We start from the raw sequence: 16,306 nt of genomic DNA on the forward strand, positions 1-16,306 counted from the left end.
TGGAAGGGACCACGCACCTTCCTGAATCACAGCTGGCCAGAGCAGATTGCCTGCTGTTGAGTGGCACCCTGAAGTGTGCTCTCCAAGTGCTTGTCGGCTTGCCACCTGTTCTCTGTGGAGGTCTCAGGGACATTAAAGACCTCCCGCAAGGGACCCACACTGTCTGCTTGTGACACCTGGAGAGAGGTGCCCTAGTAAGTGCCCATAGCATCTGCCTGATTTCAACTGACAGCGCGGCGTGAGTGTGCGACCATAAGAATTGTGCCTAGAGACTGGATTGCCTGAAGTGGAGCCCCAAAAGTACTGTCCACATCTCAGGAGTGTGGCCCCTGCATCGTAGGACCTCAGCATATATAAGCATCTTGTTGGTAGAGAGCGGATTCTCGGGTTGGGGGACCCCGCATGGCCCGCTTCGTCAATCGTGCCATCTCTCCCTGGTGTGTCACACGAACTGCATGCTCATTGCGTGCAGTGTCTGATTCAAAGGTTGATTCACAGGTTGCGACCCTCAGAGGTGGGGGCATACCCGTAGTAGTGCCTCATTCTACCTCGTGCGACACTACTGAACCTTTGTGTGAGACCGAAACTTTTGGGTGCGACCTGTATCAAAGCGCACCAGGTGTTGTGCCTCATTTCCAGGGAAGTACTGAATTTGCATCTCTTCGATTGTGTGCGAGTGGAACTGTCTGGTGCAACTTGTATCAACACGCACCAGACGTTGTGTCTCATTTCTCGGGAGGCACGGAATTAGTAACTTCATTGATCTGAACTGTCTGGTGCCACCCATATCAACGTGCACTGAGCATTGCGCCTCATTCCCAGGGAGGCACAAAGTTTGCAACTCATCGTTGTGGGTGAAACCAGAATTATCTGGTGCGACTCAGATCATCGCTCCCCAGATGCTGTGCCCAGGATTGCCTGGGTACAACTCTGCTCAACGTGTACCGAATGGGGTGCCTCTAGCTTCCAGAGGCACCCCTGCTACATTCCCCTCTTCACTGATCATTCCTTTTGGGCTTTCTAAGCAGCAAACTACCTGCTCTCTAATCACCCGCCTCCTGACGGCAGCGTGTGCCTGGTAGTATTACTGGACCGGGCTTAGGTGAAGTGACTAACTGACTGGGCTGAAGGAACCCTTCCAAGACCAATTAAAAGCGTGTCAAGAGACTGTGAAATCCTTTTTTTTTTAACCCCCAGTGTTTCGCAGAACTGGGATGGTGCCGGCAGGCACACTGCAGAATCTTTTAATTGAATTAACTATTGCACTCAGCCGCTTCTGCTCCACCACATCCTGTGGAAGAACTTCTCAAGTGGTGGCCAACTCCCTTTTGTTTACCAACTGCCACCAAATTAGGCCCGCTGCCTACCCCCTCCCAACTTCTTCCCTGGGTCCTCAACTAAATGTGACTCTGGTCAAGAGCAGCCTAATCTCAAAAGAGGGGTGGGATTTGTTAGACCTGGCATCTTTGGTGTGGTTCCCATGTCTTTTTGCCTCTGCTTCCTGTATTTTTGACTTGCTAAGACCCCTGACTTGCCAACTGGTGCCTCTCCAGTCCCTGGGCCCTGGGAAGGAGAAGCTGGTAAAACATGAGAGAAAATCCACGCACACGAGCAGAGTGGCAGAAAATAAAAATTGACACAGCACCCAAATCGAAGCTGTAAAATTGACACACTGCCTCCCTCATAGCTGCAGAAATTGACGCATCGCCAGCTCAACCCAGATCCATCATTGCCTTGAGTCCGGATTTTCCAGGCATCGTCCCTGGGCGCCAAATCTTCAACATCACTCGACCAAAGGATTCTTGTCTGAAATCAATGCATTGTTCTCCTGTTTGGGGGGGGGGGGGGAAATCAACGCATCGCCTCCCCCAACGAGCAAACAATCTACGTACTGCCTTACTTGTGAGTAAGAAATCGATGCATCGCTTGCTTTTCTGATACACCTTTGCCCTTGCGGCTTTATTTTTTGGTGCTTACCAGGTACTTTGTGTTAAAACAACAGATCTATTGATTTCTGTGGACTAACACACTTTTTACTTTAAAAATTGCTGTGTCTTTTTGTATATGTTGGATTTTTGTCATTTTGGTCTTGTTTGATTTGGATAAATATATGGCTAGTTTTCTAAACTGTTGTGGAGTCCTTTTATGGTGTTTTCACTGTGTTACTGTGTGTGTTTGTAAAAATACTTTACACATTGCCTCTAAGATAAGCCTGACTGCTTGTGTCAAACTTTTAAGGGGCGACCAGGGGTTCTCTTAGGTGTGTGACTCCCTTGCCCTGACTAGAGTGAGGGGCCCTACTTGGACAGGGTGTAAACTGACTGCCAACTAGAGACCCCATTTCTAACAAGGGTGATGCTTTTTTAATACGTGGGTATGAGGTAGTCCAGGTGAGACGGACAGTGGAGGAGGGTTTTTGCCACAGGGGCCTGTATTGTGCTATCAACTGACCTGCCAGATATCAGTTGCACTGCATCACGGTGCTGCATGTGTGTAAGTGTGCTCCATATGTACATGCGTGATATCCACAGCATTGCAGAACAGTGCTGAGTGAACATGTGCGTGTGGGAGTGCTTGCATGAAGACTGCCTGCTAGTGATTACATTGACTGGAGGTGTTGCTTTACACATTGATTTCATGCCAACTGGATACTACATTTGACATTGGTTCTACCGGTGCTGCCTTGGCCCACGGTGCTGCTTAAAGTGCTGTCATTAGCTGTGTGTACATATTCCTGATATTGTTGTGATCTGGGGTGCATCCGTTAACAGGGTGGTTTTGTATTATATTAATTGCCAAAGTTGGCCTAGTTCTGACAACGTATAACACCGCATAAGGGTCCTGGGGGGTAACATAGGATTTCTCCCAAGTGTGCATGCTACTGATGTCATCTTAACATGGTTGGGTTGAGTACTGCTGGTGATATTATCAAGTGTGACTTATGCCCAGAAGTCATAATGTTATGTTGTATTAATTAATGTGTGTGTTGAATACAAACTTTATCTACCACATGTGTGAAGTCTCTTTTGTGACGCTTAGTGTATCTACTGTGGTGGAGTGCTGTGCCAATGCTTTAAAATTGTCTCTGTGATAAGCCTGACTGCTCAGTGCCAAGCTAACCAAGTGTGAGCGCAGGTTATACAGTAAGTGTGATCACTCACCCCTGACGGGAGTGTAGCTTCTGCCTGGCTGGGGGCACTGTCACAACCAACCAGAACATGCCGCCTCCAATAGAGCAATTAATGAAAATGTAAACAGTATTTAAATTCTACATATAAAACTACAATCCATTAAGAAAATACAGTGAATTTCAATCTGCTGAATCAATAAGAATGTTAGATAATATTGTTAGTCAAAAGTGTATATACGTGATTTCTTCCCCTTTAATATATTACAATCTTGTGGGATCTAATAGTTTAGGGTAACTCAGCAAGCTACGAATCAAGTACTGTAAAGAGAACACATTTAACACAACTATTTAATTGAAAAACAGTGGACTAATACTGAGTTGCCAAAATCACTAACCTAAATCTCCATAAAGCTGTGATGTGTGGTATTGTGGTGTGTATTGTGCTGCCATATCTCCGGCTCCACTCACTGGTGAGTATACATGGCGAGATGGAGGAGGCATCATGGCTGGAAGAGATAAGAAACCAGGAAGTGATGTAGGAGGACGATGTATTACTGTATGACTTCCTGGGTGGAACTCTGGTGGTTGGGGAACTACAACAACTCTCCGAACACCATTATCTTCAATAACCTGCAGAACCAAAGAGACAGAAAACATCAGGCAAACCTACTCGGGAACAGTTAATTCACATATAAATATTAAACTGTAATAAGATACAAACTATTAATATAAAATATCCAAATGTTTAATAGTTTTTATCAAATTATCTTTTGAATGGCTAAGGTCAAACACTTCTTAAACTTTCCAGGGTACAAGAACTAACATTTCATAGACGTTTCACATTTCTGTGGTCAAACCTTAATATTTATTTTGTAATGACCATGAACTTGGGCACATTTTATCAATGTTTTCTCACTATTAAGACGGTTATTGGGTGGCTTAGGGCATCACGATGGCAGTCGCCCTCAGAGTGTCGAGACCCCTCCGTCATCTGCCGCCATCAGCACCAATGCTCTGCACTCATCGCATCTGTAGATGAGGAGGAATCCCTACTGAGTGCTCCAGCGAGGGACCGCTACTCTGGGGAAGCCTGAAATCTGAGCGAGGGAGCCCTGCCCGAGGGTCTGCATTTGGTGAGGCAGGCTCGGCCTGGAGGTGAAGCGATGAGGTCTGCGCGGTGGGATCCAGCTGTTCCAGGGGCGGCCGGGAGGATCGGCCGCCCACCTTCCGTGTCCTTGCTGCTACCTTCGCCCCCGAGACAGGGGGATGGAGAAGGTGAGAGGTGCAGCTAATGGTGAGAGCCTGCGGTGGGGGGCAGGTGACAGGATGATGGCCGAGGCCCTGGGAGCCTCACCTGCCGACCCCTAGGATTTGAGCTGGGATGTGGAACGCGGCAAAACCTGAGCCTGCAGGCAACCACGCACATGAAGAGGGTCGGCTGCAGTGATGCTGGACCGACGCGTGGCTGGAGTGAGGTCCCGTATCGGTGGACAGGGCGGCACGAAACTGAGTGACCTACCGGGGAGAACACGCTCCCACTACCAATCATGATATATGATTTTGGGGGCTGCTGAAAAGTGACTAAGACGGCCCGAGTGGAGGGCCGAGGGGAAAGGCGCACATCTTACCCCCCAGTGAGTGACAGCAACCAGCCCTGGGCCAGAAGAACGAGTTACTTACCTTCGGTAACGACTTTTCTGGTGGATACATTAGCTACCTGTGGATTCCTCACCTAATGAATTCTCCCATGGCGCCAGCATTCGACGGAAATCTTCTTCCTAGTCTCTGCACGTCGACGAGGACGTCACTCTAGCCCACGCGACGCCGTCTGACGTCATACAGGCAATAAGAGGTCCTCGACGACGTGCCGACGTCAGTACCAATAATTTTTTACGTGCATGAGAACAACCAGGCAATGCAATGAAAGAGCAAGGCAACATCCCATAACATTGTAAAATACACAACATTGCATGAATAGCTGTACATCTTTTATATATATATATATAACTCTCTCTTTTAAAAAAAATATATATACACATCAAGTATATACACAAAGATATATACATATATACATATATAAATATATTATACACAACATCTATTGCACCCTCGAAGACCAAGAGGAGCGCACTCAAGGATTACTTGGTAAGACCAGAAAGGCAACAGGGAGGCGGGTGGGACCGTGAGGAATCCACAGGTAGCTAATGTATCCACCAGAAAAGTCGTTACCGAAGGTAAGTAACTCGTTCTTCTGATGGATACAACTACCTGTGGATTCCTCACCTAATGAATAGAGTCCCAAAGCAGTACCACGCCTGGCGGTGGGTGCCTAAATGGTCAAACCAAGAAATCCTGCAGCACTGACCGTGCAAAATGGCCGTCCCTTCTAACCTCAGAATCCAAACAGTAATGTTTTGCAAAAGTGTGAAGGGACGACCAAGTTGCGGCCTTGCAGATGTCGACCACAGGAACACCTCTGGCCAAGGCCGAAGTGGCCGACTTAGCTCTGGTGGAATGAGCTCTAATGCCCTCAGGAGGATCCTTCTTTGCCAAAGAGTAACAGATTTTAATGCAAAGAACAACCCACCTGGATAGTGTTCTCTTGTGGACTGCCTTTCCTCTCCTCTTGCCCACGTATCCAATAAACAGCTGATCCTCCAGCCTGAAATCCTTTGTTCTATCAATAAAGAAGCTCAACGCCCTCTTTGGGTCCAGACGGTGCAGTCTTTCTTCCTCTTTGGAAGGATGAGGCGGAGGATAGAACGTGGACAAAGTAATTGCCTGAGCCAAATGGAAAGGTGAAACAACCTTCGGGAGGAAAGCAGCCTTGGTCCTCAACACCACCTTATCCCCATAAAAAGTTGTATAAGGGGGCTTTACTGATAAGGCCTGCAACTCACTCACTCTCCTTGCTGATGTTATAGCTATCAGGAAGACTGTTTTTAAAAACAAATACCTTAAGGGGCAAGAATGCATAGGTTCAAAAGGGGACCCCATAAGGAAAGTCAGGACCAAGGACAAATCCCATTGCGGCATAATGAATGGTTTTGGAGGATATTTATTTAGAAGACCTTTCAAGAATCTGATAACAATAGGGGATTTAAATAAAGATGGTTGGTCTGGAAGACATATGAAGGCTGACAAGGCCGATAAATAACCCTTAATGGTAGCCACTGCACAACCTTTCTGCGCTAGAGACAGAGCAAAAGACAAAACGTCCGATAGATGAGCATGTAAGGGATCAATCTGCCTCTCTCCACACCACGCAACAAATTTAGACCATCTATTAGCGTGGATAGATTTAGTGGAGTGTCGCCTGGCCGCTAATATAACATCCACTACCTCAGGCGGGAGAGAGAAAGAACTCAGGTTGCCCCGTTCAATCTCCAGGCATGTAGGTGCAGACTCTGGAGGTTGGGGTGTAAAACCTGCCCCTGCAACAGCGAGAGGAGGTCTGCCCTGAGAGGGAGACGGAGCGGAGGGCACATTGAGAGTTGGAGAAGGTCGGAGTACCATACCCTCCTTGGCCAATCCGGAGCTATTAGGATGACTAGAGCCCGGTCCTGGCGAATCTTCCTCAATACTCGAGGAATCAAGGGTATGGGAGGAAACGCGTAAAGCAACTGGCCGCACCAGGTTATTTGAAACGCGTCCCCCAACGCTCCCTGCATCGGATACTGGAGGCTGCAGAATAACGGACAATGCGCGTTCTCTCGAGTGGCAAACAGATCTACCCGAGGAAACCCCCACCTCTGGAAGATTAAATGGACTTGATCTGGATGGAGACGCCACTCGTGGTCTGCCGAGAATTGGCGACTGAGACTGTCCGCACGCACGTTTAAGACTCCGGCCAGATGGTTTGCTATCAAGCAAATCTGATGGTCCTTTGCCCAGGACCATAGTCGAAGAGCTTCTCTGCAGAGAAGGTACGACCCCACTCCTCCCTGCTTGTTTATGTACCACATCGTGGTAGTATTGTCCGTTAGGACCTGTACCGACTGACCACGAAGGGAAGGGAGGAAGGCCTTGAGAGCCAGACGTACAGCCCGTAACTCTAACAGATTGATGTGAAACATCTGTTCCTCTGGAGACCAAAGGCCTTTGATCTCCAGATCCCCCAGATGAGCTCCCCACCCTAGAGTGGAAGCATCCGTTATGACTGTGGCCACTGGTGGCGACTGCTCGAACGGCTTTCCTTGTGAAAGATTGTTGCTTGCAATCCACCACTTCAAATCCACAGCAGCATCTCTGGAGATCTTGACAGTACTCTCTAGATCCCCTTTGTGTTGAGACCACTGCCTTCGGAGGCACCACTGAAGAGCCCTCATGTGCCAGCGAGCATGCGTGACCAACAGAATGCAGGAGGCAAACAGACCGAGCAGAAGAAGGACCTTGAGGACTGGAACTACCGCTCCATTTCGAAACATTGGAACCAAATACTGAATATCTTGAATCCGCTGAGGCGGAGGAAAGGCCCGACCCAATGTTGTATCCAGTACTGCCCCTATGAACAGGAGGCGCTGAGAGGGCTCTAGGTGAGATTTGGGCTCGTTCACCGAAAAACCCAGGTCGAACAACAACTGGGTTGTTGACTGCAGATGATGCGACACAAGCTCCGGGGACTTGGCTTTGATCAACCAGTCGTCCAAGTAAGGGAATACTGCTATCCCCTTCCTTCTGAGTTCTGCCGCAACCACCGACATCACCTTCGTGAAGACTCGAGGTGCTGAAGTAAGACCGAACGGAAGGACCGCAAACTGATAGTGCTGCGATCCCACCACAAACCGGAGATACTTCCTGTGTGACTTGAGTATCGGGATATGAAAGTAAGCATCCTGCAAGTCGACAGACGCCATCCAGTCTTCCTTGTTCAACGCCAAAAGCACCTGTGCTAGGGTCAGCCTCTTGAACTTTTCCTGCTTGAGGAACCAATTCAAGATCCTCAGGTCCAGGATTGGTCTCAAACGACCATCCTTCTTGGGAATCAGGAAATACCTTGAGTAACATCCTCGACCCCTTTCCTGCTCTGGGACCAACTCCACCGCGCCCTTTGAAAGGAGGGCTTGTACCTCCTGTTCTAGCAACAGGAGGTGTTCTTCTGAACAATAAGAAGGGCGGGGCGGGATGAGGGGCGGGAACTCCCGAAAGGGAAGGGTGTAGCCTTTTCCCACAATACTGAGAACCCAAGTGTCCGTTGTAACAGTCTTCCATTTGTTGAGAAAATGCTGTAATCTTCCCCCTACAGGAGAGGAGTGAGTGGGAAATGGTGGAAGCCTAAGGCTGCTTCCCCTGCTGCACCCCGCCAGAGGATGAGGAAGAGGCAGAGTGCTGCTGAGAGGCTGCTCTGGTGCGGACCCTACCTCCCTCTAAAAGATCTATAGGGATGGGAAGAGGCAGGTTGCTGATATCTTCCCCGAAAGGAAGAGGAGGAAGAGCCACGCCCAAATCCACGAAACCTCCTGAAAAATCTGGAAGAGGCCGTGGAAGAAGGAGCTTGGAGCCCTAACGACTTAGCCGTGGCCCTGCTCTCCTTAAAACATTCCAAGGCCGAATCAGCCTTGGCTCCAAACAGTTTGTCCCCATCAAACGGGAGATCCAACAATGTGGACTGTACATCCGCAGAAAAGCCCGAGTTACGGAGCCAGGCCTGCCTCCTTGCCACCACAGTTGTGCCCATTGCTCTGGCCACCGAGTCGGTCGTATCCAGTCCAGTCTGGATAATCTGGGTCGCAGCAGCCTGGGCATTTGAAACAACATCCAAAAGACCCTGGGGAAGCTCTGTAAATGATGAGGAAATGTCATCCATCAGAGCATGAATATACCTCCCCAGGATACAGGTTGCGTTGGTGGCCTTCAACGCCAGACTGCAGGACGAAAAAATCTTCTTGGACTGCGCCTCCAGTTTCTTTGAATCTCTGTCCCCAGGCACCGTCGGGAAAGAACCAGGCGCTGACTTGGATGAACAGGAGGCCTGCACCACCAAGCTCTCCGGCGTAGGGTGCCTGGACAGAAAACCAGGGTCAGTTGGAGCCGCCCGATACCTCCTGGCCACGGCTCTGTGAACTGCTGGGGAAGATGCCGGCCTCTTCCACACCTCTAACACCGGATCCAGCAGAGCGTCATTAAATGGCAAAAGAGGCTCCGCCGCAGCTGAGGCCGGATGTAGCACCTCTGTTAGAAGGTTTTGTTTTGCCTCCACCACCGGCAAAGGCAGGTCCAAAAAACTAGCTGCCTTCCGTACCACTGCGTGAAAGGAAGCAGCCTCCTCAGTATATTCTCCCGGGGACGAAAGATCCCACTCAGGGGAAGTGTCCTGCCCACTGGCCGACTCCAGACCACGCAGCCCATCACCCGAGTCCTCTAGCTCTCTTTCCTCCAGGGCTCGTTGGTACTCCTGCTCCTCTAATACACGTAGAGCACGTCTCCTCGAATGAAGCCGTTGCTCAATACGCGGAGTCGACAATGCCTCCGCCGAAGTCGAAGATCGGCGCCGATCTTCAGAAGCCACCGACGCTGTGTTCGGCGCCACAGGTAACTTCGGCGCCGACGAAAGAGCAGTCGAAGCAGATGGACCCACCGGAGTCACAGGCCGAAATCCCGACGTCGACGGGATGGAAATCCCCGGGGCCAATCCCTCTGAAGCCACCGGAGCGGCCACCGGCGCCGAGCCCACGTTCCCAAAAGGGAGAAAGGGCATAAAGGGTGCCGGCCGAAGAGGCGCAGGATCACCCAAAGAAAAGGCCAAAGGCCCAGCCGGAGCACCCCCTGGAGCCATCTGTTGGAAGATGGCATACATCGCATTCAAGAATGCGGAACTATCGGCTCCAGGGGTGGGAAAAGCCGGATACTGGGGTGCCTGTCTCGGAGGCGACCCCGACGCCGGCCTCGACGTCTGCGACGCCGGAGATAACACCTGAGGCTCCAATACCTCAATCACCGACGCCTGTCCAGGTGAAGTCGGAGACGCCGGGGAGGGCAACGGCGTCGAAGGATGCGGCGTAACCGTGGGACTGATCTCCCATGTCCTTCGGCGCCGATCCGAAGACCTGGAACGAGTCTCCTTGCTTGAATGACGCCGAGATTCTCTATGGCGCCGGGAGTCTCGATGACGCCGATGTCTTTGCGAAGAAGACTTCTTGTGATGCTTTTCTTTTTTCGATTTCGCCATAAACAGCTTCGCCTCACGTTCCTTGAGGGCCTTTGGATTCATGTGCTGGCATGAATCACAAGTCGAGACGTCGTGGTCGGAGCTCAAACACCAAAGGCAGTCGGAATGAGGATCCGTCACTGACATCTTGCCTCCACACTCACGACAAGGCTTGAATCCAGACTTTCTCTGCGACATTATTACCACAGCGAAAGACTATGCAGCAAAAATACACTGTAACCACAAAAGTAACAGTTGCTCCCTCGAAGATAACCGTTTCGAATGCACGGAAAAAAGGGAACTGACGTCGGCACGTCGTCGAGGACCTTTTATTGCCTGTATGACGTCAGACGGCGTCGCGTGGGCTAGAGTGACGTCCTCGTCGACGTGCAGAGACTAGGAAGAAGATTTCCGTCGAATGCTGGCGCCATGGGAGAATTCATTAGGTGAGGAATCCACAGGTAGTTGTATCCATCAGAAAGTGTGTATTGGGCCGAGTGAGGCCTGGATGCACTGGATAGAGGGATCCAAAGGAGACTTGTGCATCCACTCATGTGCCCACTGGGAAGAGCTGCATGCTTGAGGGGGAGGCCATGAGGAGGTGAATAACATGGTGATAACCCCCCACCCCCAGACACATCAGCTGACTAGCAGACAAAGGTGCAGGATCTCGGCTGGGAGCGTGATTCCCCGAGAGTGGAGCCATCCTCCGGAGATAGCCCCTATAGACAGGGACAGGTGGAGTCTGGACACGGTGGGAGACAACCTGAACCCTCCCCAGTAATTGGAGTTGAGACTGCCGGCCGGCTTTGGCTGCGTCGAGATGGAGGAACGGCAGACCAGCGTCCTCGATGCCCGGGTAAACTCAGGCTCACAATTGGGAAGGAGAAAACGAGTAAGCAGCCGCCTGCATCCCAGTAGAGTATTAACCAATTTACCACCCAAGAAGGCCCTAATGGATCTAGCACTTCGGCACATGGGGTTCCGGGGATAGCGGGTCTGGGCACAATCCTGCAGGCTATCCAAGCCTCACAATAAGCTGTGGAGACCAAGATTGGAGAAGTACGTGAGGAAGTGGGTCTATAGCGTCAAGACTTGTGGTCAGCGGTGGGCCGAATCAAAGAGGTGGATGACAGAGTTTCCACAGTAGAGGATGATGTTACAGATCTTAAATCTAAAGTAGCCCAGCTGCTGACCCGCATGGGTGAGCTTCCCCGCAAGGGCGAGGAAAATCGTTACAGGAGCAACAATTTGCACTTCATACAATTCCGGACGACCCAGCCAGCAGAGATCCTGGAACTATGGCTCAAAACTTCGATATCTGCCCACAAACTATCCCCCGGGTTTGCAGTAGAATGAGCCCACAGAGCACTCGCTCCTAAACCTCCTCGGGGGGGAGGGGCAGAGGCGACCAATGATTTAAAGATCGAGATGTTATCCTCAAAGAGGTGAGAACGCAGTCTGACCATGGGTGGTAAAACTCTAAAATTACCCTCTTTCCAGACTAAACACGTGAGGTGCAGAATAAACGCTGCTCATACGATGCAGTCAAACAAAAGTGATGCAGCTATCCTATATGCTTTTGTTCCCCACACATCTTAAGGTCTTAATGAATGACAAATTATTTTTCTTTGGCTTGCCACTGGCTGGTTGGGACTGGCTCACTGAATAACACCACACCAGTCAAGCGTTGGCCCCCTCTGCCATGGGGAGGTTCCTCGGTCGAAGCAAGGCAGCTTGTTGGGGATGAGACGCAGGCGAAGCCTCACCCCGTCCCGCAGGAGAAAGCAAAGCAGGGCATCCCTGTCACCGGGGCACTGGTCAGATCAATTAAAAAAACGCCTTAGCCGAACCCCCTCCCCCTATAACACCGATAATTAACAACAATTTCCTCTCTATGCTGCGGTGATGGGGGTGAGATACTCTGGTTGACAATGGGGCCACAACTGTGGCTTTATTGCAGTAATACAGCTTCCTGGAGGGGTCCACCACTACACACCTGTTTCAGACACTCTGAAATTGGGTCTGTATTCTTGGGTGACAGATAATTCAGGGATGGCTTTATGGGGTAGGGGCAGTTGGGGGGGATTTAGAGAGTTATTTGCATCAAATTTCAATAGGCGGTTAAAGTTATGTTTTCTATGTGCTAACCTTTTACTTTCAGGAAGTCACGCCATGCCATTGGATTCCTTTATATGCAAGACTCCCACGGCTGGGCTCTCGGCCCGCAGATCCATTCCCCTGGGAAACTGGCTGCACATGCAGCCCTTACTGCACTTGCGTACTGTACCCTCACACACTCCTATGCTCCCTTATACAGTAATCTCCTGGAAAGTTAAAGGCCTACTGGATCAAATTAAGCACTCAGTGGTTTTTAGTGCCGCCCAACGCTTTACCCCTCTATATTGCTGCTTCAGGAGACACAGATTATGGGCACCTGGTGGCCCATGCTAGCACATGGCAGCTACGATAGGGCATATCATGCAGGCTTTTCTAGGGGCTCGGGGGGTATAGCAATACTGTTGCATCGCACACTCCCTATGACGACCACTACGATTAAACTAGACACGCAGGGTCGATATGTGGCCACATCTGGGATGCTGAATGGCCAGCCGGTTAATCTCTTGAGAGTTTATGATCCCTTGGCACACTGGAGCAATTCTTAGAAACTCTCCAAAAAGTTATATCACAACTTCTACCGGGATTAACACTTCTGGGAGGTGACTAACGCATTCATGAACCCAGAGGTAGACGCTACAAGCACCCCATCAACTGTTCAAGGCGCCCGAGCCAGGCTATTGCACCGCTGGGAGAATGGCATAGGCCTATGCCATGTGTGGTGTGTCTGGCATCCTAGAGTGAGGCAATATACACACACGTCAGCAGCTCACCATATGCACGTAAGAATAGATCTCCTTTTCGTGCCAGCTCCAGACGTTCTCTCGGTCACAGACATTCAGGTCCTCTCCCTTGGAGTTTTCGACCATGCTCCGCTTCTCGTGTGGATAGGTGGTGCTGACACGGCCCGATGCCCCATGTGGCACTTAAACACTTGGCATCTTCAAGATGAAATCTATGCTCAAACACTGAGCGAGGAACTCACACATTACTACACACATAATGTTGACTCAATGCAGTCGTCTGGCTCCCTATGGGCTGCTTGTAGTGCCCCCCTTTGAGGACAGGCCAGACACCTTCTCAGGGTGAGGGAGCGCGCCAAGCTCCAGCTGTTAGCAAAATTAGAAGCCCAAGCATTACACCTGGAAATGCAGCTTTCTCCTATCGCTCATGCAACTACCACCAGATAACTAGTGTTGATAAGGGAAGAAATCCAACATTTTTCTCTTGAATATGCGAAGCATATGTGGTGAGCCTAAACCGCCCGGGTGTATGGGTGCGGGGCCAAAAATGGTAATCTGTTGTACTGGCTGGCGTCTCCACCGCTGGTTAGCAGACTCTTCCCGGAAATCATTGACAAGTCAGGCAGTTCTTGTAGGACGCCCCTGTCTATTGCCTGGGGTTTGGCCCCCTACTATGCCAAGCTCAATGCGGAGCGACCATGGCCTCGATCGGAGTGGGTGGCCCCAATCCTACACAATGTGTCCCCCTCCTGAATCTCTGTTGCAGAGCGGGAGCAGCTTGATGAAGCCATCACCCTGGGAGAAATCAGTGCAGCTATCTCGGCCTTAACCCCAGGCAAAACGCCAGGTCCCGGTAGTTACTCGGTGGAATTTTATAGTAAATGTAGCATTCAGTTATGCCGAAGTGGTGCAAAAAGGAGCTTTCCCTTTGGAAGTCGATCAAGCCGCGATCGTAGTGCTCCCGAAGTCGCACCCACCCCCAGTTGCTGGTGCTGCTTCTCAGACACTTCGAGAAAGCATTCGACAATGTTGACTGGTCATACCTTTTTCAGGTGCTAGCAAAAGGAAGGTTTGGCCCTAAATATCAGACTACTCCAACCCATTTGCTCAGGTCCAGGTGAATGGAGTAGTCTCTGATCCCTTCCCCCATCTGGCGCTGGACCTACCAGGGGTGTCCTTTATCAATGCTCCTCTTCGCGTTAGCGTTTGAACCACTGGCAAAGATCATGAGAGAGGATCAGCTGATTCGCGGTTGAGCCTGGCGAACGAGGAGGAAGGACCGCATTGCTTTATATGCAGACAATGTGCTCCTTTATTTGGCCAACCCGGCCAGCAGTGGACCCCGGTGCATACAAATCATAAACCTATTCTCTGAGGCCTTAGAATTGACTCTTAACCCAGGCAAATCTGTGCTGGTCCCGTTGCATCCCGCAAGGGACTACTATGACTGGCAAGACAATATCCCAATTCACCACAATAGTTTCCGATATCTGGGTATTACCGTCTCCCTGATGTCTGAGCTAACATGGTCCCTCAAATTCATGCCGCTCACCCGTAAGACTAAGGAAGACCTTAGGAGGAGACAAACCCTGCCCCTTAATGTTCTGGGAAGAACAGCCCTGTATAAGATGATGATACTGCCCCGCCTTCTATACCTTCTTCAGAACTTTCCCCATCAGCTCTCCAAACATTGGTTCAGCGAGATGGACTAGATTGCAAGGCAATTCCTATGGTATAACTAGCACCCCCGGATAGCATTTCATATCAGTAAACGCGACATCTACAAGGGTGGACTTGGGATGTCTAATCTATATCTTTATTATCTTGCCACACAACTATTAGTGATTGACGACTGGTTGGGAGGGGGATGGTCAGACCTGGTGTGTACCAGCTTGACCTTCTGACCATGGGATTCTCTAAGCTCCTAGATCTGCTGTATGAGGCTCCCCTTCACAGGGAGATTCCCAGAGTGACAAGGATGGTGTTTGTGGAATGCAGAGTGGCCCAGCGTGAAATGGGCTGGTGAGCAAAACTCACCTGGCAAGCCCCACTGTGGCGGAGAACATGGCTCAGGGAGGACTCCACTCTAGAAGGGTGTCACATATGGGACAACGTAAGCATTACACTTCTGGGGAATGTCTGGAGTGGCTCACATGTTATCATTTCAAGAGCTGCAGCAACAGTACTCTCTCTTAAATCACAATTCCACAAATATCTGCAACTTCGGCACACCTTGGGCGTCCACATTCAGACTGGCACAGTCCTCCCCTAGTTTACTCCAGTAGAAGCGATGGTTCTAATGGGTGGCCTGGACAGGGGTGGGGTGTCCCAAATATACCGTACTCTGATCATCAACACGATGGAACCCCTTATGAGCCTTAGAGAGCGAGGGGAGGGCTGGCTGGGGCAGATGGAGGAGGACTGGAGAGGTGCCCTGATGGCCTGAGGACTCTAACCATATCCTCGGTCTCCGTTTAGTTCAGAGATACTATAAACACAACACATACCTTACCCCCAACAGAATGTAGAAGGCGCGTCCTTGGGCCCACTCTGACTGTCCACGCTGCCCACGACTCACTGCAGATTTCTTCCACATGGTGAGTTACTGGAGGGCGGTGACTGCTGAACTCTCAATGGTGTTGACTGTAGAGGTGGAGATGGCTCAGTTGTCGATCCTGTTGGGCGTTCTTGGGTAAATGGGGAACAACAGGGCTGACCGTGCCCTCCTGGGGACCGTCTTACTGGTAGCAAAGTTGGATATAGCCACCAACTGGAGATCGGCGTAGGCCCCTACACTGACCCGGTGGAGACGGGGTGGACTGGTGCGCCCAACAAGAAAAACTAGTAAATGAGGCGCAAGGGTGCCCAGCAAAGTACTATAAGATGTGAAGTAAATGGAACGGATTAGCGATGTCCATCAAAAAATAGACTTCCGGACTGGGACATTGGTAACCAAATGTTGAGTTCCTTTGGAGCGTGCAATGTATTGGGAAAGGGATCACTGAGTCTATGCTTTAAGATTGTTCAAAGGTGCCATGTCGATGGTATGGACGTGACATCTTGTTAAAGTGTTTAAGTAATACAATCAATAAAGATGTTTATAAAAACATAAAAAGATGGTTATTGTATTGACAACTGACACTTTACATTAACTCATTGCTCTGTGGC

The 16,306-nt window shown here is 50.3% G+C and overlaps 1 protein-coding gene across 2 annotated transcripts in view; it reads right to left on the bottom strand.

Annotated features, from left to right (window-relative positions):
• The window catches only part of FNDC3A (fibronectin type III domain containing 3A), a 1,418,915-nt gene that overhangs the window by 857,419 nt on the left and 545,190 nt on the right, over positions 1–16,306 (bottom strand). For both annotated transcript variants that reach the window (XM_069205374.1, XM_069205375.1), the window contains one exon: positions 3,526–3,760. In XM_069205374.1, the coding sequence (XP_069061475.1) occupies positions 3,526–3,760 (235 nt within the window). The remainder of the gene's footprint in view (positions 1–3,525; positions 3,761–16,306) is intronic.

The sequence above is a fragment of the Pleurodeles waltl genome, chromosome 8 (genome assembly GCF_031143425.1).
Source record: "Pleurodeles waltl isolate 20211129_DDA chromosome 8, aPleWal1.hap1.20221129, whole genome shotgun sequence".
Lineage (NCBI taxonomy): Eukaryota > Metazoa > Chordata > Amphibia > Caudata > Salamandridae > Pleurodeles > Pleurodeles waltl.